At 34.1% G+C, this 23,516-nt stretch overlaps 2 protein-coding genes across 32 annotated transcripts; both read left to right on the forward strand.

Annotated features, from left to right (window-relative positions):
* The first annotated feature begins 1,291 nt into the window (after nucleotides 1-1,291).
* LOC114268683 (uncharacterized) lies at nucleotides 1,292-11,424 on the forward strand. Of its 31 annotated transcripts, none has more exons than XM_082888151.1 (11): nucleotides 1,312-1,642; nucleotides 1,738-1,856; nucleotides 4,696-4,829; nucleotides 5,386-7,163; nucleotides 7,354-7,410; nucleotides 7,534-7,764; nucleotides 8,954-9,355; nucleotides 9,456-9,508; nucleotides 9,651-9,765; nucleotides 9,990-10,055; nucleotides 11,069-11,424. In XM_082888151.1, exon 4 carries the CDS (start codon nucleotides 5,630-5,632, stop codon nucleotides 7,103-7,105), a length of 1,476 nt encoding a protein of 491 aa, XP_082744277.1. In that variant the 5' UTR covers nucleotides 1,312-1,642; nucleotides 1,738-1,856; nucleotides 4,696-4,829; nucleotides 5,386-5,629; the 3' UTR covers nucleotides 7,106-7,163; nucleotides 7,354-7,410; nucleotides 7,534-7,764; nucleotides 8,954-9,355; nucleotides 9,456-9,508; nucleotides 9,651-9,765; nucleotides 9,990-10,055; nucleotides 11,069-11,424. The 31 variants fall into 31 exon arrangements, with proteins under 31 accessions (XP_082744275.1, XP_082744283.1, XP_082744282.1 ...); XM_082888143.1 differs by having other exon boundaries at nucleotides 5,386-7,085; XM_082888149.1 differs by lacking the exon at nucleotides 4,696-4,829 and having other exon boundaries at nucleotides 1,292-1,642.
* LOC145799967 (uncharacterized) lies at nucleotides 9,253-18,192 on the forward strand. The gene is made up of 7 exons (XM_082889619.1): nucleotides 9,253-9,312; nucleotides 9,456-9,508; nucleotides 9,651-9,765; nucleotides 9,990-10,055; nucleotides 11,032-11,116; nucleotides 16,800-17,602; nucleotides 17,693-18,192. Exons 1-6 carry the CDS (start codon nucleotides 9,253-9,255, stop codon nucleotides 17,543-17,545), a joined length of 1,125 nt encoding a protein of 374 aa, XP_082745745.1. The 3' UTR covers nucleotides 17,546-17,602; nucleotides 17,693-18,192.
* Nucleotides 18,193-23,516: the final 5,324 nt, after the last annotated feature.

Below are 23,516 nucleotides of genomic sequence, written 5' to 3' on the forward strand. Positions count from 1 at the left end.
TTATTTAAAAATAAAAAATAAAAAAAAATCCACGAGTCTTATTTATACAATTTACTCATGCATATCCATCACCAACAATTCACTCAATCAGATATCTATCACGAAAAATTCAATACAAATTCACAAAAAACACTGCTTTGTGTTTATTTTGTAATTTAAAAAAAAAATCTTAAAGTAAATCTAAATAGAATCCTTTTTTTCCTTTGTGTCCCCCCCTCCATTTACAACAGTAATTTGGTTATGTTATCTTTTTCTTATTTTAAAATCATTGTGCTATAATTTTTTTACAAAAAGTTACATTAGCTCCTCAATAGATGGATGTTGTATAGTAGATTTTTTTTTTTAATATATCTACAATAAACAATGATACTTATTGAGATTTTTTACTCTTTATCTTTTGTATTCCAGGTACCATCAAGCTTGCTTATCTTATTCCTTATGTAATTGTATGTCAAATGTGTTAAATTCATTATATAGATAAATATACAATCTCCTCTAAATTTGCGTCATAAATATCGTTTGGCCATGTAAAATGCCATAAATGAATTTCAAACTGTACTACATAAAGAGGATTTACCAGTAGAAAATATTGATGATTGGAAAATCAAAATGTGTTGGGCAATGCAAAAATTAGGGAAAAAAATAAGTGAAAAATATTTGATGAAAACAATATTACCATCGAGCTAGAATAAAGTAAAAAGAACAAATTTTGAAAATTTTATATAAACACTCCTCATAAGGTAATATATCTTCTTCTTCTTCTCTTCTTCTTCTTCTTCTTTTTTTTTTTTTTTTTTTTTGTATGTAAAAAAATGATAACATTTTTTTTTCTTCTTCTTATTTTTTTAGCAGGCACTTTCTGGGACATTTGGACATGATGAGCAATATTTATTGAGTTTTAATTTATCAAATATAGATAGATTTAATTTATAACATTCAGTTTATTATTAGTTTTTTTAGAATATATATGTTTTAAATATTCGGTTCATTGAGAAACATCTTATTTATTGTTAATTTCATCTGTTAATTTTATCAATTAGAAATCAAATTTATTATTTCAAGAAAAATATGTCAGTTGGATGATTATAATATTTTGTAAATATTTGTTTTGAAGTATTATTGTCTTTACTTATAAAATTTGAAAAGATGATTCATATACATTATGATTATAATTTTATGATTTAAATTAGAATTTAATGCATTATTAAAAAATTTATACATTATTAAATCAATCCTGTGCATCACACGGATTTACCACTAATAAATTCATAACCAAATCTATGGTACATCTAAATGTATCTTAGCATCCCCCCTCTTTCTCATCTTCATTTTCATCAAAGAAGTAGGCTGAGCATCTCTCTCGAGATCGGCATCTTTCTCATCAAAGTAGGCTGCTTTATTATCACCCCCTCTCTCCCTCTCTCTCCATGTTCATCCATGTCTCCATGTTCATCAAACCCATTCACCCTCTTTCTCTTTCTCTAGATCTCATCTCACCATCATCAAACCCATTTCCCTATTACCATTTTCTTGGAGGCCCACCAATCACTACACCAGCCACTGCCACTCCGAGCTTGGAGTTCGATCCCGAGCTTGGAGTTCAATTCTGATTCTAAGCCCCTCCACGGATTCGATTACTTCGGTATATACTGTTTCTATTCGATTAATTCGGTTCTAAGCCTTGAATTTATGTGTTCCGATTCTCCTCTCTCATCTCTCTTTGATTTTGATTTCTAGGGTTTTCGTGCCCTTGTTCAATGTGTTTTCACTTCTGCGATTGCTCGTTTTGGGATTGAACAAGAAGGTCCTCTTCGCGATCGCTTCAGTCAAAGTCTACTTCGAAGAGCGTTTTCACGGTACCTTCTCTCTCTCTCTCTCTCTCTCTAGCTCCTGTTTTGTAATTCTTACATGCTGATTTTCGCTTGCATTTCGAGATTCCTATGATTTTGCGGTGGTTTAGTGGAAGGAATTGATGTTGAATTTGATATTCCTTGCCGAAGATTGACATTATGATTACGCTTGTGTTGTCGATCTGATGATCTGAATTTTACTGTTGTGATAGATGTGATGAGAATTTGATATTTAGATTGTTTTGTCTTTGATTAATCAGAGTATTTAGTATACAAGTAAGAATCCACTACTCTGTAATATACCTATAAATGATTTTTAAATAATTATGTAAAACTGTTTTTTAAAGGGTCCTCAACTTCTGCTTCAATTGATAGATGAAGATGAGATGAGTGAAGAATATGGTCATGCTCTGCTCTACATTTTTTTTTTCTTTTTTTTTTCTGCAGAAGATGATGATAAAATGACAGTAGACAATCTAAAGTAGAGAGCAATAAAGAGACATGATTGAGAACTAGAAGTGTTATTTATTTTTATTTTTATTTTTTTTACATTATGAATTCAGTAGGATAGGAATGAATATATGCAGAGTCGATTTGCCAAATCTTGAGGGTGGCTATGATGTTGGCCTCAGTAGCATATAAAATTTGTCTGAAAATGGAAAGGAATATAAATTTGAGACTAAGCCCATCAATGGACTGTATTCTAAGCCGAATCTGATCCAATAATTTGTGGTTTTAATGTGATTATTCAATTACTATCAGAATCTAATAGGTCTATTGTTAACAGATTAGACATGGATATAGTTTATCTGATCTGTTAATGATTCTGTTCAATTATAAAGATGAATATGCTAGTTATAAAATGTTTCAGCTGTCAAATCCTAATTTATTGGATGGTGGCTTCTCTTTTTATGTAAAGTTTCTCGCAGACTCTTGGCTGGTGGTGCTCTCTCTCTTTTTGTCTCTCTCACGCACACGTGTGCACATTTTCCCCATTTGATATAGTTGTCAGACTCTTATTATAGTCCAGGTTCTGGAAACTGGATTAATTGTTAACTCTTTTTGAGCTCCTTCGAGGAGCTGGATACCGTTGGAGATGTAATGAACATCTTATTTTCAAAATGGCTTCAAATTGAGATGAAATATCTTATGCATAAAAGTGGGGCTGTCTTATTTGTATTCCCCCCTCCACCATGGTTTATGCAGTCTTGTCTTTGGGCTGGATGGATGTAATTCAAATTGGAAAGTTGACTAAACCATCACTTGAAATCTTAGGAAATTCTTGTAACCTCATGTATTTATTTTGTTTTGGAAAAAATGTTTTCGACCTTTTGAATCATTGGGAAATGTTAATGGGGTTTAAACTTTGAAGTGCCCAAATGTTGAAGTTTTGAAAGTGAAACCTAGCAGTTTAATGTTTCTGCTTATATTATGAACATTGTTGAATTTATCAAAATCTATGATCAAACCTTTTGTCTCCACTCAATTGGTTTTAAATTCTCTATATTTTGGTTTGTCTCAATTGAAATGGTTAGATGTCCCTATGCATACCTGAAGGAAAGGATGCATTGTTTTTCTTTCGCATTGAATTTTTTTTACATTTTTTTTTGGATAGCTAATTAACTCGCATAATGATTTTAAAGGAGTAGAGTTCAACAAATCATTGGTGCTATAAATGATATGCATAGTGATTTTATTAGATAGATATGCCCCAGCCCACCTCAATGCATCCTTGGAAGTCAACATCATTATTAACTAAAAACAGCACTCAAACTTGGCAATTCAGCAAAAGATGGTATTGAAAAACGTTGTCATTTCATTAAGGTTGAAAGTTGCAATTTTTTTTTCTCATTTTTTTTGTTTTGTTTAATTTTTGTTAATACGTGTTACAATACGATTGTTCTATAAATTAATTTTATATTCTTAAAATAAAATTTCAAATTTGTTTGTTTGTTTGTTTGTTTCCTTTTCCAACAAATTGACCTTATTTTTCACTTGGGTTTGGAAGTGGACTCATTTACTTCACAGTTGCTGCTTTTGCTTGGTTTGTTCACAGGTTACATTTTATAAGCTACTGTCTGCATACTGTTAGGCAATGTCATATTCCTGTATATATATTATATATTGAAAATAACCTTCTACGGCATATAAAATTATGTTATGAAAAGTATAATGGTTTATGACATGGAGGAAAATGCTGTAAAAGATTATATACGGCTATGAAGCATGGGTGTGGGTACTAGTACGATACGGGTACGAGTACGAGTGCGGGTACGCCAATACGCCAAAGCTCAAAAAAAGTATGATACGGGTACGGCTGCGGTACGCTGATAATTTTTATGTATCCGGTACTCGTACGGCATCATTTTTGGAGTACCCGTGCTTCATAGATATACGGCATACAAAGTATGTCATAAATATATTAAAAATGACCTTTTACGGCGTACAAAATTATGTCATGAAAAATGTGATGATTTATAACATGCAAGAAAATGCTGTAAAATATTATATACGGCATACAAAGTATATCATACATATATTAAAAATAACCTTTTACGGCATGTAAAATTATGCCATGGAAAGTATGATGATTTATGGCATGATAAAAATGTCGTAAAAAATTATATACGACATACAAAATATGTCATTAACGTTTAATTTGTTACTTTTTATAACTTTACTTGCATGTCGTAAATGACACTCAACTTTTCACGGCATGTTATATAACGGCATTTATGTGCATGACGTGAAAGAGTTTTTACGGCATGCATCGCAAGCCGTAAAAATTCAATTTTGTTGTAGTGTTAATACCATTTCCACTCTCTCTGATCTGTGCCTGTTTCAGACCAAATTAGGTGAAAAAAATACAACAGACCCAAAATCTTTTATGAGATTTTCAAATATTGAAACTCAGTGCAAAACCTAGAAATTGGTTGAGTTGAGATGAAGAACAAGTTCATCAATCATATTGGAATCCAAGTATTTATCTTCTAAATTCGAACTAGATTGCTTCAGAAATTTATATAAATTTGTGACATTTTGGTTGACTGATCATTCTGAAATTTGTTATTGACTAATTGTTCCAAATATTTGTGAAATTTGTGAATAATTTCTTGACTGATCATTCTGAAATTTGTGTTTGGGAAATGCAGAAATTGGTGAAATTTAATTTGAGAAAAAAAAATTGAAGGAACAGATGCTATAATAAATAAATGAATTATGTTTGACAAAAAAATTATTAGTGAATTTCGTTTAAAAAAAAAAAACTTCAAACATTTTGGGATATTTTCCTGGGAGAGGATGAATTGAGCTTTGGAGCCAAAATCTGTTATTTTTGATGATGTGCCATGTTTATGTTTAGCAAGAGGAATAGCAGGCCATTGGAGACCCCCCTTTTTTTCACTCTTGCCAAATTATGGCTTTGGCAGCTCCATTGGAGATGCTCTAATAGCTATATAAAATAGTATTATGAACTTATTCTTATTTCAAATCAAGAAAATGTCATTACATTGAGGATCTTCCATTACATATGCAGTACCAATAACAAAAATGGAGAGGTAGCTGCTAATTTGGCAATACAGTCAGCAATTGCATTGGCTTCGATCATGATAGTTATACCGCAGCTGCTGGAGCAGGGCAGAGAACTTGGCACAAAGATGCATGCTGTCCTGATGATATTAAGAAGGAAGAAAACATCTGAAAAACCCTCCTCTCCTCTCATTCACAAACAAATAATATTCCTGTTTACTGTGAAATTGACCATTAATTGATCTATTAGAATGCACCAACTGCTTCTTCCTCATCTTCGTTCCTACAAAGTTGATACCACCGTTATTCACTGCTCCATTATTCTCCTGCTAAAACTCCCAAAATTTTCTTTCTTCTCTTCAACACCCCAACAACAACAACCACCACCACAACAAGAAGACCATAATCAACGGCAGAAACAAAAACAACTCAAACAGATGCAAAAACATGTAGTTCCTTCTCCTCCTCCTCCTCCTCCTGCAATCCCAATTGGGTCCCCTGCTCAAATCCAAAAGCTCATAGCTTCCCAACCAGACCCACTCCTCGCCATAGAAATTTTCAACTTGGCCTGTCGCCAACCCAACTTCCACCACTCTTACTCTTCCTTCCACACTCTCATTCTCAAACTCGGCCGATCTCGTCACTTCTCTCTCATGCACAACCTCCTCTCTCGTCTCAAAGCCCACGGCTGCCCTGTTGCTCCTTCCCTCTTCTCTCACATCATCCGATTCTATGCCGATGCCCAACTTCCCGACAAAGTCCTCAACACCTTTTACACCATCCTCCAATTCAATACCAAACCCCTGCCCAAGCACCTAAGCCTTGTCCTCCAGGTCCTTGTCGCTCATCCCACCTATCTCCGCCCTGCTTTTGACCTTTTCAAATCTGCTCACCGCTTTGGAATATCACCCAACACTAACTCGTACAACATTCTGATGCGTGCCTTCTGTTTTCATGGTCGTCTCAGCATTGCATATTCCCTGTTCAATCAGATGTTTAAAAGAGATGTTGCTCTTGATGTTGAGTCCTATCGAATTTTAATGCAGGGATTGTGTAGGAAGAGTCAGGTGAACAAAGCTGTTGACTTGTTGGAAGATATGTTGAACAAAGGTTTCGTGCCAGATACTTTGAGCTATACCACATTGTTGAATTGTTTGTGTAGGAAGAAAAAGCTTAAGGAGGCTTACAAGCTCCTTTGCAAGATGAAGGTTAAAGGATGCAATCCTGACATTGTTCATTACAATACTGTCATCTTGGGATTCTGCAGGGAAGGTCGTGCTTTCGATGCTTGTAAGGTTCTGGAGGATATGCAATCAAATGGGTGCTTACCGAATTTGGTGTCTTATCGAACTTTGGTTGCTGGTTTATGCAATCAGGGCATGTACGACGAGGCCAAGAATTATATGAAAGAAATGATATTGAAGGGGCTTTCTCCACATTTTTCAATCTTTCATGCATTGATCATTGGTTTCTGTAATGTTGGTAAGGTCAATGAAGCTTGTGGAATGTTGGAGGAAATGTTGAGCCATGGGGAAGCCCCGCATGTGGATACTTGGTTGGAAATTGTACCTAGAATTTGTGAGGTGGATGAAACTGTTACAATGGGAAATCTTTTCGAAGAGGTTTTGAAGGTAGAAATAATGCCTGACACAAGAATAGTGGAAGCAGCTGCTGGTTTGGAGGAATATCTAATCAGGAGGATACATGGTAGATCAAGAGTTGCTTGAAAGTTCTTTGTTATTTACTTGTTTGATCCATTCTATTCCCCTTCAACCTTGGGAATATGTAAGGTTCCAGGCTTGGACAACCTACTCCACATGGTTCTGTCATTATTTAGTTCAGTTTGTTGCCAAATTAGTTGTTGTTAGCTTAGTTGATTGTAGTGTAGTGTTTGTGTCAAAAAATGGTCCATTTTCTATGTTGTTTAACATTGATCTTCTACAATCAATTTGCTTATTTGTTATTTTTTGTTTAGATATTCATTTAAGATGTGATAGGCAAATATGAGAAGGGTAGATCAGACACTGATTAGGTGAGACATTCTCATGTGGCTGGTTGATATTGATAGTGGAATTATGGTTGGAGAAATTTTGAAAGCATATTGGGTACACAAAGGGAGATGGTAGATTTATGTTTGGAATGATCCTTGGTGCAGGGATGCTGTCTCAAATGTGTTTTTCCAGGCCTATTCAGCAACCTGATGGATAAAGATGGCTATATGAGTAAGTCAGGGCCGAGTGTGGTCCGGAATTCATGCTTTGTTACGAACATGCAATATTAGGAGTTGGATTTGGTGATTGGTCTTTCCCATAGGACGTTGCAGCTTCTATCCTGAATTGCAGAGAGAGTTTGTCTTTACACACTGCAAAGTATCTTAAAACTCGAGGTAAGTGAAGGAACTATGGTATTATTAGAATATTATCAGAAAATGTTATTTTTCTATGGAGGCTTAGAATATTATTAGATATTCATGTAAGATGTGAGATCAATCACTACAACAAAACTAACTATTTACGGCTTCATGTTTACGACATGCATCGAATGCATGTCGTGGTTCGTACATTCTATGACATTTTTTTTTTTTTTTGTAAACCGTTAATATTTTTTCAATAACAACATACACACCATGTAATTCATTAATTCATATATTTATGGTATGCAAAAATATGCCATAAAAAATGTATATTTTCACGGTTTACAAAAATGTTGTAAAATATTTATATTTAAAACGACATATATTTCATGTCGTAAACTATTATAACTTTATGCGGCATGCATTAGCATGCTGTGAAAACTTCTACTATAAAAAATTTTAATCCAATTTTTTTATTGCATACAAAAGAATGTCGTAAAAAAATACATATTTTCACGACATACAAATATTTGCACTTAAGACGACATACATTTTATCTCGTAAAATAGTATAACTTTACACGGCATACATTAGTATGTCGTGAAAACTTCTACTAAAAAAACTTATATTATTGAATTTGTAATCCAACCCTTCAATTGAATAAAAATTGCGTCACTTGAAATCATGAGAGAAACTTTTTATATACATTTATATTTATTTGGGTTAATTACACTTTTCACCTCTATAATTTGATCTAAATTTTAATTTAATTCCTATAGTTTTGAAGTGAACAATTTGATCCCTATAATTTGAGTTTAGTTTCAATTTGGTCATTATGTCCAAATTAAAGATTAAAATTAATTATTTTGGAACACTTGTCAATTTTTTAAGATATACACATACAAAATTAACAAAAATTTAGACAAAAAAATTAAATTAAAGTACAAATTGTCCCTATGGTTCTGGAAATTGCATCCCACCCTTGAAGTTTAAAATTTTATAATAAATGATCTATTTTATTAATAAATTATAATGTCAATTAACAGTTTTTAGTGATATTAGAAATTTATTTCAAATAATAATTCAAGTAATTTTATTATTATATTAGAGCAGTTAATAATTTTATTTTTTAATTAATTTTGTTAAATAAAAAAAAAAAGTATAGAAGGGGTATTAATTCTTTTGAACTTTTTTATTTTATTTTATTTTCCTATTAAACCAGGTTAGATCAAATAGAGTCAAGTTGAAAATTTTGCAATCCCTATTTGTGTCGTGGCCACCTTGAATCTTATTGGGGATTCTTCGTTATCGCCTCCTCTACTTGAGCGAGAGAGAGAGAGAGAGACCCTAGGTGGGTTCAGTGATATGTTTTAGTCACTGTATTCAAATCGGATTATGGACTCGCCAATAAAACCCAACCCCTCTCTTCTTCACTCCTCCTTCAAAACCCTAGAAAACGAACCAGACCTTCAAATCCCCTGATAGATCTTCATACAATCGTTTTCGCTTTCGATTAGCAAAATGAAGCCGGCGACGAGTAGTTCGAGGAAAGGGACGCCAAAGAGGAGGAAAGCGACGCCGGTGAGGAATTAGACAGAAATTGATCCAATTCGTGAAAGGAAAGGTCAGTTTTTCTCTCTTTCTCTATATGCATTGATTTGTTGAGATTTTTGTTTTAATCTTGTGGTTTTGTTGTAACTTTGATTTTGATTTGATCTGTTCAGGAGGAAAAAAGTAGCATGCTAGCAGACTCCGCTGTAGTTGTGGAAGAACTCTGGTACGTCTTCAAGACTTCAATGGCTCTGTTTTGCTTATTTATACTACAATATATATATATATATGTATGTATGTATGTATGTATGTATGTATAAGCTCGAATCAATTACAGTAGAGATGTTTGTTTATATATGCTTTTGAAGGTGGCAAGGGATCGATTATGCTCGATTGAATCATAGTATGATTTCATTCTTCAATTTCTCCAAACCAGAGACCGCAGCTTCTTGCTGGAGTCTAGTCAGGTTGAATGCTTTCAAGGTCATTTGCTTCTTCTTCTTCTAAATTTTTCCCCAATTCAGTGTAATTTCTAAAAATAATTACAAAATCATTTGTGGTAACTTTTACATCATTAATAACCAAACTCTTTTAATTTTTCATGAATCTGTAATAATTTGCTTAAAATACCAATTAATCTAATAATTAAGTAGTATTATATTATTATGTGTTCAACGAAAGATTATCATGTTAATTGGGTTGGGCAGGTTGGCAAGGGTTTGTCCAAGGACTCCAAAGCACAGAAATTGGCTTTCCAACACTGGATTGAAGCTGTAAGTTTTCTTTCTCATCTCCATAGATGGACCAAAGGGAAGCAACCTTCAAAGATTGGAAAAAAAATCCCCCATATTTTATTTGTGATTACAATGAATCTCAATTACAATCATGTAGAATAAATCAACAATTTTTGAACTTTTTTTTATTTTTATTTATTTGTAATTTAGATGCTAGTGCTTTCATCATGTATCCACTTCTATATATAACTTGTTTGATGGAGTATGTGTTTGTATATTAATTGCATATCAGATTGATAATAAATGTTGCCGCAGATTCTCTATTCTATTTGACGTGATCATTTCAATGAATTAGGGTTTAAGCTATGTTTAGTTTATAGAAATGTTAAATTTCTATTTGACTTAATAATTTCAATAAATTTCTATGGCCCAGTATAATGTTTTGTGGAATCAATGATATTTTTTTGCAATTGGTAAATTACTTTAGATTTTTCTGAGAAGGTTTCAATTATTTTCTTCAATAACACTTTTAATTTCTCTCAGTTTGTAAAAAGAATTGCCCAACCCTATGACTGAGGCTTCACATTGTTCATGTATTCCATTATCCGTTTAAGTTAGCATAGTTACATCAACCTTAAGATTGTGATTTCACATTGTGTTGGGCCATTTGTGTTAACATAGAATTTCCACTTTTTGTCTCTCGGTTGGTAGCTTGCTAATTGATTGCTCACTCCAAGGCTTCAATAGGAACAAGGGTAGAACCAAGAATTCCTAGAACAGCTAAATGTAACACTAATTACATAATTCACCATCCTTGATAATTGTGTATTTATTCTGAATGCACATCCTCAATCCATGAAAAGAAAGTGCACTCTCTAATTCTAGATTTCAATCAATCATGTTAATGACACTAATTTCTTTATTTAACATATGGGTTTTGAATTTTGATGCCTATTTTTGGAGATTTATGAATATGACTATTGAATTGAAGTGGATTTGTGATTTGCTTTGCCAGCATTTGATGAAAGATGACTTCATTCTCTCTTATGCAGAAGAAGGCGCCTTTTCAGAAGCACAGAGAGGAGGAGGTGAAGAAAAAGGTTTGGCTTCTAATAGGTCCTTTAAAACCTGTTGGTTTACTAACCCAACACATTACACACACACCAAAGATTGATTCTGAATGTAGCTTTTTTTGATTAGGAAAATTATATGATAGTGATATCTTTAAATGTAGCTTTTGTTGCTTAGGCTTGTTAGTATTAGAAAATTAGGAAGCATATGCTGTGCATTTAGTCACAGATTTTGCATTAATCTGAAATGTATATTTTTATTGTGGCATTTTGCAATTTTTGTACAAAGGATTGAATTATGATGTGAACTTATGGAGAAAGTGCAATTATTTCTGGAATTATGAAAGGCATTACTTTCTCATCAATATAGGGAGAATTTATGTTTTTTTGGATGTTTAAAGTCATATTTTGGAATCTTTGTTATAGTATGTGTGTATGTATGAGACATTATTTCATACTTATTAAAAATTAATTTATAATAATGTTTGGAATTGTATAGAGTAAGAAATGATTTTGTAATGATGTAAAGAATTGTATAGAACAGGTAAGATATAGTAAGAGATATAGAAACAACATAATAAATGTATATATATTAAAAATGACCTTTTACGGCATGTAAAATTATGCCGTGAAAATTATAATGATTTATGGCTTAAAAAAAATGTCATAAAAAATTATCGGCTGTGATTGGGGCCTCGAATTTGAGGCTCGAAATTGCCTCAAATGCTATTTTTTTTTTTTTTTTCCTGGGCTTATACATTAAAAAAAAAAATAATAAAAATAATAATAATAATAACAAGCAAAGCATCAACCCAGCAAAAAAAAAAAAAAAAAAAAAAAAAAAAAAAAAGGAAATTCGAGCCAAATTTGAGCCAAAAATTTGAGGCCTCAATCTTTTTCCAAAAATTATATACAACATAAAAAGTATGTTATTAATGTTTAATTTATTACTTTTTACAACTTTATTGCATGCCGTAAATGACGATTAACTTTTCACGGCATGTCATAACATTTGTTTGCATGTCGTGAAATGCATTTCATACTGTAAAAATTTAATTTTGTTGTAGTGAATTTTCTTTCCACTTTGAGTCTCTGTATGTTTGTAAACTTATTTAGGGGATAAATAATCCTTTCCATTCTTGCTCTGGAGTCTTTGTAGTCTTTGACCTATTGGAGGTGTTTGTTCCGTGTCATTTGTATTATGAAACCTCACAAGTCACGAGACCATTAATAATCCGTGATTCCGTGAATGAAGTCAAATAATACTGTCAACATTGCCTGTGTTTCATGCAAGAGTGCTTTGATTACCATAGCCAACAAAAACCGGTAAATAAATATAAATTTCTGTGCTGGAATGTGTCCCACCTATTGTGAGGGGCATCTTTCATTCAGCCGTTTTTTAATACAGAATTGTCTTCTTCTTTTCTTTTCTTTTTTTTAATTTTTTTATTTATTAAGTTCTAGTTTTTTTCGCTAAGGCTAGGAGAATGAATTGTTTGTAAGTATTTTATGTTTCAATTATAGTTTTTGTTGTTTGATTATTGCGATTGGTTGGTTTATATATTTATGGATAAAGTTTTTGTTATGTATAATTGTTTGTTCTATTGTAGACTCTGGGCACAGTAAAAGCTTAGAATTCCCTGTGAATCAAATAATTAGATTTTTATTGTGTAATCAACCACTCAAAATAATCAATCTTTTTGAGATCTTTTTTTATTTATTCAAAATAACTATTTTATCTTCCTATTGGAAACTCCATTTGTGTGATTTTCAGTTGAGTTATACAAATTGAATCGAAAATATATTACAATTAAGACATTGGTGGTGAATCCTTAATGCTTTAGTATTTCATATTATTATTACTGCGAATTATTTTTAATCAATTTCAAATTATTCAAATCCTTTTCATTTAATTTAATTTAATTTTATATTATTCTCAATCACTTGGTTCTTTATTCGAATATACCAATCCTGTGAATTTGACTTTGGACTCACCGATACTTTATTATTTCGCGACAAATCTGCACTTGAATATACACATTCAAATTGTAGCACTTTGCTTCATTTCCTTCACATAGAAAATGGTGTTCATTTAATCACCATTCGTCTCATGGCCATTTGATTTACAGTGCTCAAAGATAACAAGAATAATGAGTAAATTACACCATGCACTTCCAAAGTATAAAATTATTGGATTTTTGTTAATGTGGCCCAATCAATAACTGGAATCGAGTTCTTTCACAAAAAAGAAGTTACTTTTAAGTAAATGGTTTGAGAAAAATTCAATAGTTCTAGACCAAATAAAGATTTGCTACAAAAAATACAATAGTTTAGTAGAGCGATGCATGCTTTGCTTAAGGTATTGAATTTTGGATAAATTACACTTTACCCTTTTTCTATTTAGTCACTTATTCACTTTAACTCTCAAAATTTGATTTTTTTCACTTTGACCTTCATGTTTTATGTTTTTTCCAATTTATTCCTAAAATTAATTTTTATTCAAAATTAGACAGAAATGTCATGATAACTGTCATATAAGATAAAAATATATATTATATTGAAATATGAGTTTGTATTAGAGTTGTGAATTATATATAATAAAATATTTTTCTACCACGTGATTATCAATGTGTCATTTTCTATCTAATTTTTAATAGAAATTAGTTTTAATAGTAAACTGAAAAAAGCTTGAAATGTGAAGCCTCAAAGTGAGAAAAACAAACATTAAAGAGTTAAAATAAAAAAAGTGATTAAACATAAAGGAAATAAAGTGCAATTTTCTCTTGAAGTTTTGGCTTCATTGAGTCGATACGCAAAGTGAGATGGAGATACTCAACTTGATACTTGGACCATAAAATTATTGTTCATGAAAGTTTCTTTTACCCTTATGTTTGGATAGAATTTTTTTTTTTTTTAAAAAAAAAGGTGAAATGTAATTATTAAAATTTAAAATTTTATTTAAATTTTTTTTCTAGATATTTACGTCAGAGTTGCATTCCATTTCCATCTAGTGTAATTATTTTTTTTCACTTTACTACTGATTTGCAATTTCCTCATTTTTAGAAGGGACTTAGCTGCTTGTCAACATAAATACCTAGAAAAAATATTCGAAAAATTATTCAAAAAAATATATTTATGGATCACAATCATTTTAAATGTAATTTATATCTCACCAATTATAATCCACGCCATTTTCTAGATATTTACGTCAGAGTTGCATTCCATTTCCATCTAGTGTAATTATTTTTTTTCACTTTACTACTGATTTGCAATTTCCTCATTTTTAGAAGGGACTTAGCTGCTTGTCAACATAAATACCTAGAAAAAATATTCGAAAAATTATTCAAAAAAATATATTTATGGATCACAATCATTTTAAATGTAATTTATATCTCACCAATTATAATCCACGCCATCCATACCATTTTTGGTATATAAATCGAGAGGCAAATTCATGATATGAAACATTTTTTGGTTTTCAATAAAAATAAATAGCATCAATGTTTTTAAATAGGGTAATTCTATAATACACACCCTGTTTGGTGTTTGTACCATATATATCCTGTGTGGGTGATTTTCCGACCACACTACCCGCCTAGTAATCAGCTGGAGAGCACCGGCAGAATAGATGGCTTCAGTAAACCTGTAACAGAAAGAAAAGGCTCCGGCGGTGGCTCTTCCACCCGGGGGCACTCCGACGATCAAGTCAGTATATCTCTCAAAGATAATCAAGTGCTAAACTCACAAGCTTGAGTATAAAACTGCGTACCTTAGACCCACGGGGGTGCCTCTCTTTTATAGTTTACTCAATCCAAGTCCTACTAGAAGCCTGACTTCTATGGACTCCAATTTAGTACTTACTTTGGATTCCTCAAGAGATAAAGATAAACTCCCTAAGAGCTTTATCCTTATCTTAGCAAAGTCTTCTCTTTTCTCTAGGACTCTTGTTCCTTATCCACTTATCTCGGATTCCGATATCTTCGGAGATAACCTCGGCCTAGCCAAGATAACCTCGGCACAACTACCACGACACGTGGCACGTCGGCGTCACCATGCCACGTGTTGATACTCAGAAAATATATCCCCACAACTGCCCCCTAGGTTCTATTACCTCGGTATCCTGAGGTGATGGAACCTATATCGATATTTCTTTCTGCATATTGGCTCAAAAACTGTTTAGCCAAGATCATTCATTTCAGGCCGACGTGTTCTCTTCGGAGAACAAGAACTCAAACAAATTCCCTCACGCGCATGAGCTGTCATGAATTTCTTCTCAACCGTTCCTCTTACGTGTTCTATCTTCATTGGCCCGTGTCTGTGACGCGCTTGTAAGCCGTCTTTCACCTGTCTGCGCCGTCTGACGCATACGTTCCTCCGGGCGCAATAAATGCCCTGTTTTGCCGCCGTTTCAAGTTTTTTACAAAACTTTACTTTCTTTCTTTGTTTCTTTACTTTTGCACTTGATTTTTTGGCTTTCTCTCTCTCTCCCAAATCCGCCATTGCTCTAGCTTCAAGCTCTGCAACCGTCTTCATTCTTCCATTTCAGCGAGGGTTTCGCCGTTTCGTCGTGTCTACAACCGTTGCCTTACTTCGGCGACTTTCATCCCGGCTTCATTTGTTCTGGTAAGCCTCTGTTCCTCTCATTCCCAATTTCTTCTATGTGCTTTCGTTTTACTTACTGCCATTATTGCTCTGTTCAAACCTTTGATTTGCTGAACTATTTATATGGATGCGTCTATTCCATGATTTCACTCATATTTTGAACATTTGCATTGTTTCAACACTTTTCTTGCCACTGTTCTTGACCTTTTACTTCTGTATTCTTCATGTTCTTGATAGCCCATCCTTGTTCTTGTTTCTGAAATTTCGCCTTTGTTTTCTGTTTTTTTTTTTGTGTCTTTGCCAGATCTTTGCTTTCTTTCAATCTTTGCCGTCATAGATTTAGGTTTGGGCTTTGTCTCTAGAACCTTCAATTTTTAGGGAAAACTGAAACAATCCTTACCAGCATATACCTAGGGTTTCGCCAAGGTCCCGATAACCCCTTAAGAACACCTTCTTTCTGAAACCTAGCCCTCTGTCTTTAGGCCGACGTTATGGGTATGTGGAGACATAGGGTAAATACCCCGACCAAACTTGAGTACTTTAGGCGGGAGTTCTCTATTCCTGCCGATGTACATCTGAGGCTAGCTGAAGATAATGACTCTATCATGCCCATAGATGATTCAATGCCCTTTCCTATAGTAGCTTTTACTGAGTGCGGACTCCGGCTCCCACTTAACATTCTCTTTCGCGAAATTCTTCACTTTTACAAGTTGAACCCTATGCAACTTGCCATAAACTCTTACCGAGTGATCAATGGCATCATAGCTTTAGCTAGGCAGGAGAACGCTAGGATTACCCTGGCCGACATTCAGTACTGTTATACCATGTGCCCCCTTAGCCTGAAGGAAAAAGGCTTCGTCTATTATCTTAAGCCAAGGTCGACAGAATACAAAATCGTAGCTGACCTCCCAGACTCCAATAAGGGGGCTGGAGATGACTATGTTATTGCTTCGGGAAATTGGGAGTTTGGCCCAGACGAGGACGCCCATCTCTACCCTCTTCCCCGATCTATTAAAGAGGGCAAGGGTAAGAGCCCAATGTCAATACTTTAGTTGTTTCTGTTCAAGTCTTCAATATTTTATCTGTTTCTAATGTTTGTTTCTTCTTGCAGACGTTCGTAAGTTACCAAAAGACTTTCGCCAATCCTACGTTCCCAGCAGAGACTTAAAGAAGCTCCTAAATCTGCCAATCCAAAAGCGCAAGGCCCCACTGGTACTGAATTTTATTCCGACGTACAAGTCGACTTTGCCCGACGTTCCCAAACAAAAGAAGAAAAGCCTTTCTCCTCCTGCTGCTACAACTCAAACCGCCTCTTCATCACGAACAGATCAAGAGTCAACATCTGACCCAGCTGATCTGCCATCTGCTTCAGCTTCATACTTAATCCCAATACCAGAAAGAAAACGTCGGCGACGACTTGTCAAGACTGCTGAGATGGGTCGCCTGAAGCCTGTTGCTGTTGATCTCTTAGCCGACCTACCTGCCGACGTTGATGCTGTTCCAGCTCAATCCATGCCCCCACCAAAGCCAAAAAGAATAAAAAAGGCTCAGCCCAAGGCCAAAGCTACTGAGGTTGAGGCTGAGGATGCTCTGCCCATCTCACAATTGGCTGAGAGTAAAAAGAGTGCTTCTGCTTCTGCCAAGAGGTCTGCTGAGGCCCAGCCGTCAGAGTCCACTCAATCGAAGAAGCCGAGGTCATCGTCTGCGACGACCTCGGGTTCCAAAATACCAAGAGTCCCCTGGGTGCCTGAAATCACCCTGGAAGATAAGCCTGTTCTTGCTTCTGACAGTGCCGAAGACATCAACGTCGGCGTGGCACTCAGTACTGCTGTTCTCCTTCCTGGTGATCTTGAGTGAAATGCCAAGATGAGCGAGTACGAGAACTACGCCCTCATGCTCCAACGCTCTGTACAAGTAAGTTCCCCTATTTGGTAACTTGTCTTTCTGTCCCTTTTTCTATACTTGCAAGGTTTGTGTAATAACTTTTCCCTTGGGTTCTTTCAGGCCATTCAACATGCCCATTCTCTCTCCATGCAAGCTTTTGAAACAAGGGAGAAGTTGGCCGATATGAGGTGGGAGGTTTCTGCCCTGAAAAAGGAAAACAAAACTGTTCTGACAAAGATGAAGAAGCTGGAAGATCAGGCCGAGGCTGCCACTAAGGCCCAACAGATGGCCGAAGAAAAAACAGAGTCTGCTGAGGCTATCAGAAAAGTTGCCGAGGCCGAGAAAAAAGAGGTCGAGGTCAAAAAGACCCAAGCCGAAAAAGAGCTTCAGAAGGCTCTGGCCACCAAAAAAAGTCGAAATCAAGGAAGCTGATGAGAAGGCTTACGCCCAGGGCATGGCCGACGTCACTGAGGAATATAAACTTCAAGTCAGGCAGGCATGCAACAGGGGCTTCTCCCTTGGTTGGATGGCCCTTGCCAAGAAGCTTAACATTCCTGACGATTCGCCACTACGCAAAGCCGACGCTATTCCTCTGCCGTTCCCCTCACCTCCTCCATCAAGTCAACCTGAAGGAGAATCTGAATCTAAGTCTGAAGGTGAGGACGAGGCTTTAGTAAGGAAGTCCAAGGAGGCTGGTGAGATCAAGTCCCCTCCTCAGGATGATCAAGTCCTAGACTTGACTCATGAGGAGGATGAGGAGGTTATCAAGGAGACCACTCCTGAGCAAGCATCATTTGATGTTCCTCTAGTCGGCAAGAGCGTTGATGAAACCCTTGTTGAGATCGACGCCGAGATTGCTGCAGATAAAGAAGTCGAGGTATCTCTTCAGGAGACTTCTCAGGTTCAGATCCAGCCAGTTGCTGATGCTGAAAAGTCTTAGCTTTCATGTCTTTTCTTTTGCACCCTTGTACTTTGTTTTATTTTTTGGACAATGTAAGCTTCCTTTCATGGCCGATGTGCCTTTCTTTGTTACTTCGAAACAATTTACTTCTGGTAGGCCGTAGTGCCTTCTTTTGTACACAACTGCAAGTTTTTCTATGGATGCTTTAATCTTTTAATTTCTCTTGATTTGCTTCTACATAGTTCTATACTTAGAATATTCTGTATGCCTTTCATACTTTGCCATCTTTGTGCAATCTTCTCGGGGTTACATATCTCGGGTGTAATAACTACAAGCTTTTTTTCGGCAAGATACTGACCTGCAATCTCATCCTGTAAATTGCTGCAAATTTCAATAGATGATCGCATGTCGGCTTAACATTATCTTGTAAATTGCTACAAATTTCAACAAGTGTTAAGCATCTTTTTTGGTTGGATCAACTTGTAGACTGCTACAGGTGTGCAAACTATAACCTCGGCTTCACTTCGACTTGTAAATTGCTACAAATTTCAACAAGTGAAGAGAAACAGTAATCTCGGCTTAACTTCAACTTGTAAATTGCTACAAATTTCAACAAGTGAAGATAAAGAATCAGTTTAATTCCAACTTGTAAATTGCTACAAATTTCAACAAGTGAATTAAGGAATAATCTCGGCTTAACTTCGACTTGTAAATTGCTACAAATTTCAACAAGTGAAGATAAAGAATCAGCTTAATTCCAACTTGTAAATTGCTACAAATTTCAACAAGTGAATTAAGGAATAATCTCGGCTTAACTTCAACTTGTAAATTGCTACAAATTTCAACAAGTGAAGATAAGGAATCAGCTTAATTCCAACTTGTAAATTGCTACAAATTTCAACAAGTAAATTAAGGAATAATCTCGGCTTAACTTCGACTTGTAAATTGCTACAAATTTCAACAAGTGAATTAAGAAATAATCTCGGCTTAACTTCAACTTGTAAATTGCTACAAATTTCAACAAGTGAAGATAAGGAATCAGCTTAATTCCAACTTGTAAATTGCTACAAATTTCAACAAGTGAATTAAGGAATAATCTCGGCTTAACTTCGACTTGTAAATTGCTACAAATTTCAACAAGTGAAGATAAAGAATCAGCTTAATTCCAGCTTGTAAATTGCTACAAATTTCAACAAGTGAATTAAATGTCTCTGTCTTCTCTCTGCCCCCAATGTGAACCTGAGTTCTACTTGGGTTCTCATTGCTCATGTCTTCCAAAAATACCAATATGTAACTTTATCCATCATATATGTTTTAAAGAAAAAGGGAAAAGATTTTATTGATGACATCGGCCAAAAATAGTGCACATCTAATGATAGAAGAATTTCAAATTACAAGTGTTCCAAGGTCTTGGCAGTGCTTTGCCCTCGTTATCTTTAAGCTGATAAGCTCCATTGCCTAATACCGAAGTAATTCTGTACGGTCCTTCCCAGTTTGGGCCCAGCTTGCCCTCTCTGGGATCCTTCTTGTTGTCGACTACTTTTCTCAGGACTAGGTCGCCGACTTGAAAATCTCTTGGATTGACTTTCTTGTTGTAAGCTCTGGCAAGCTGTCCATGCATTACATACTCTGGAGGCATGTAACCACTGAAAACCATTAACCATTAGTTTAGCATAATAATAAGAATATTACAAGAAACTTTACTTAAACAAATTTTTGGAGGATAAAATCACATATCTTAAACCGCTAAGGACATAATGCATCAAGATTTAATAAATAAATAAATTGTGCTAACAAAGACTACTTTCATAAGGGGCTAAACAGATGGGAGTTGCTACATTGTGCATCTTTAAAAAAGTATATATCGTATGTATTCTACCACAACAAACGTAATATAACTACAATATTAATGTGTAGGGACCAAGTTGTTTAAATTAAAACTATAGAGATCAATGCAAAAGAATAATTAACCCATTTGTATTTGTTTAAATTAAAACTATAGAGATCAATGTAAAAGTATAATTAACCCATTTGTATTTTATTCCAGTCCAAGGGGGAGTATTTGAAGAAAAAGAATGATGCTTGTACTTGAGACTGCATAAAGAATTAACTAATCCAAAATATAGAAAATAAATTAATGGGATTGGGGGACACAAAACTTACTATGTCCCAATGATTCGACTTGTATTTCCTTGAGTATTATCCACATCGAAGATCCTATCCATTCCAAAATCTGAAATTTTTGCATTCATATTCTCATCTAATAGAATATTGCTAGCTTTGAGATCACGATGTACAATTCTAAGTCGAGAATCTTCATGAAGATAAAGCATCCCTCGAGCTATCCCTCCTATAATCTTGTAACGTTTTGACCAATTCAACTTTTCTTGTTGTGGATCTATACATTGATCAGAATATATGCTCAAGGTAGCAGTGAGGAATTAGACATGGGTATGATATGTGTCAATGTTATTCAAGTTGCGATGGAAACAATAGCAGAGGAATGCATTAAGGTTAGATTTTGATCATGAATCTGGGTGGGGATTTAAAAAGGAAAAATGAAAATTGTGAATCAAATATAAGCTAATTTTTTTTTTCTTCATTTTCCTTTGTCTTTTCAATTTTCAATCCAAATCTATAATCTAGAGTGTAAATGGGCTTCTTTTCTTAGCATGCATTGCAATACTAGCCTACTAGGTCAGTTCCTTAATAAATTCAACTACAAAATTCATCGAAATCATGTTTTACGGAGAAACAAAATAAAATATAAAAAATATATATTATAAAGAACTAGAGTTGTTCAAATGTACCAAACCGAACAGTAAGTAGTCCAAGCTTTTGTTGGGCACAAATTCATAAATGAGTATCTTTTCTTCTCCTTCTAAGCAAAATTCTTCTGCACCTTGCCCCGAGTTTTGAGTGTGAAAAAAATCACAATTAAAGCACCTCCAATTGTGAAAAAAAATTACGGGCCAAAACCACAAAACAATCTACTAAGAAGACAGAGGAATTACACACGAGAAAGCGAATCCACTCTCGAATTGAACCAAACCCGATGTGCCTCTTCCGTCATTGTTTTCCATCTCGGAATTGCTTTGCCCAACGTTGAATCTATAACGCCGATGTTAAATCTATGACGATGAGCCACTATAGAATCCACCAAAGTTTCAGGCCCAAGTTTTCCAAAATCCATCAGAGAACACATCTATCTTTTTGTGAATGAAAGAACAAAATCAACCCTTGATGTTTGTCAATATATAGTTCGTTGATCAATCAATCACCTTCAATATATCAAGAAAACTCAAATATAAACACCCTCCAATATATAATACTTTGCTTTTTTCTGCTATTTGAGAATCTGGACGGGTTAAACTCTAAAAATAACAAACAACGCACTTTATACTAAACAGAGTTGTGAAGACTACTTGACACTCACTTTATTGCTCGAGTGGTGTGACTAAGGGCAGTGCACACATATAGGCTAACCGCTCGAGCAGTATCAACAAATTTTTAACAAGAAAAATGCCTTGTAACCCGAATTTGTATGGCTTGTATGACTCAAATGTATCAAAACGACATCGTTTTACTCCCAAAACGACGTCATTTTGAGATATTCAAGCCATTCGGGTCATGAAAATTCAGACTACCAATCATTGTTGCTTTAATAAATACCACCCCTTTTATGCACTTCACAATCATATTCTAGAAATTTTAATAAAAAAGAGGTAAAAATATCTCTATTATTTGCAAATTGTTTTTTGACGAATGGAATAATAACGCAAATTGTTTTTTGACGAATGGAATAATACATGAAAGTTTTAGTTTGAGCAAAATTTTACTTTGATCATCGTAGTTTTAATTTGAACAATTTGAACCCCATATTTTTAATTTTGTTTCAATGTAATTCTTGTCACTTGCCATTAGAATTTTAAACGAAAAAAATTATGTGCAAAAATACAAGACGGAAAGTGGAATTCAAAAGAAACTATAGGGACCATCGGTGTCATAAATAAAATACACTAATGGTCTTATAGTTTTTTTTTTTTTTTAATTTCACTATAGTGCTAATTTTACACCTGATATTTTTATATTTAGAATGTTTACAGTGCATAATGAAAGGACTGTGTTGTAATAAAATTAAAAGTGTAAGATATAAATTATTTAAATTAAAATAATGGAAATTGAAACAACATTTTGTTTAAACTATAAAAACTAATGGTATAATTTACGCTTAAAAAAGGGTATATACAGTGGCAGAGAGTTGGAACTTCTTGTCAAGAACAAGAATGCAAAACTACGGTGACATAGTACACAAGACTGGATTAAGATTTGAGAAAATTTTAATTCAATTTAAATTTTAAAAATAATTACAAATAAGTGATAAATTTATAAATATTAATTATTAAAATTATATTCTTTACCATGATAGAAATAATTTTTTAGTCCCTTAAGATTTTGTAAATTGCAATATATGATCTTTTTTCAGTGTTTTATATTTTTAAGGTAGATACAGGGTTGGAGTCATGAGCAATGCAAAACTAAGAAAAATAATTCTAGGATTGATTCAGTTTAATTTAGTTAAAATATATTATTTTACAAGAAAATGAAATCAATATTTTCTCGACTGTTGCACCACTTGCAATTCCTATCCCATTCTCATTTGTTAAGCCCCTTGCTGGTAGGATTGTGTCAAGATATTACTGTCTATTTCTCAGACCATTCATCAATAAAAGGGTTGCTTTGCTGGAGCGCCAACTGACCCTCCTGGACCACTCAATAACTTTTCCAACGGTTGGGCTTTTCTTCCTTGACTTTGCATTATTTTTTGTTAAATCATAGTAGTCGCTCCTATAATTTTTGTAAATTATAATTATCTCCGTGAATATATTGAAATGTAAGCTTGTCAACAAGCCGGGCTGGAATAGTTTGTGTGTTTGATTTCTTATGTTTTATTTTCTAATTTGTTTTACATGTTTACATAAATAAAAGTATTGAAAATTAAACAAAAAAAAAATCATTTTCATTTTGCGCAAAAATAGTTTT

The sequence above is a fragment of the Camellia sinensis genome, chromosome 9 (genome assembly GCF_055761805.1).
Source record: "Camellia sinensis isolate YWXY chromosome 9, ASM5576180v1, whole genome shotgun sequence".
Taxonomy (NCBI): domain Eukaryota; kingdom Viridiplantae; phylum Streptophyta; class Magnoliopsida; order Ericales; family Theaceae; genus Camellia; species Camellia sinensis.

Excerpts from the sequence above, each read along its gene's own strand:
- LOC114268683 (XM_082888134.1), top strand. The coding sequence starts at position 5,630 with ATGCACCAACTGCTTCTTCCTCATCTTCGTTCCTACAAAGTTGATACC. Across the intron at positions 7,086-7,533 it reads TCTAATCAGGAGGATACATG|GGATGCTGTCTCAAATGTGT; the intron begins GTAGATCAAGAG and ends TCCTTGGTGCAG.
- LOC145799967 (XM_082889619.1), top strand. The coding sequence starts at position 9,253 with ATGAAGCCGGCGACGAGTAGTTCGAGGAAAGGGACGCCAAAGAGGAGG. Across the intron at positions 9,313-9,455 it reads AGAGGAGGAAAGCGACGCCG|GAGGAAAAAAGTAGCATGCT; the intron begins GTGAGGAATTAG and ends TGATCTGTTCAG. Across the intron at positions 9,509-9,650 it reads GTAGTTGTGGAAGAACTCTG|GTGGCAAGGGATCGATTATG; the intron begins GTACGTCTTCAA and ends ATGCTTTTGAAG.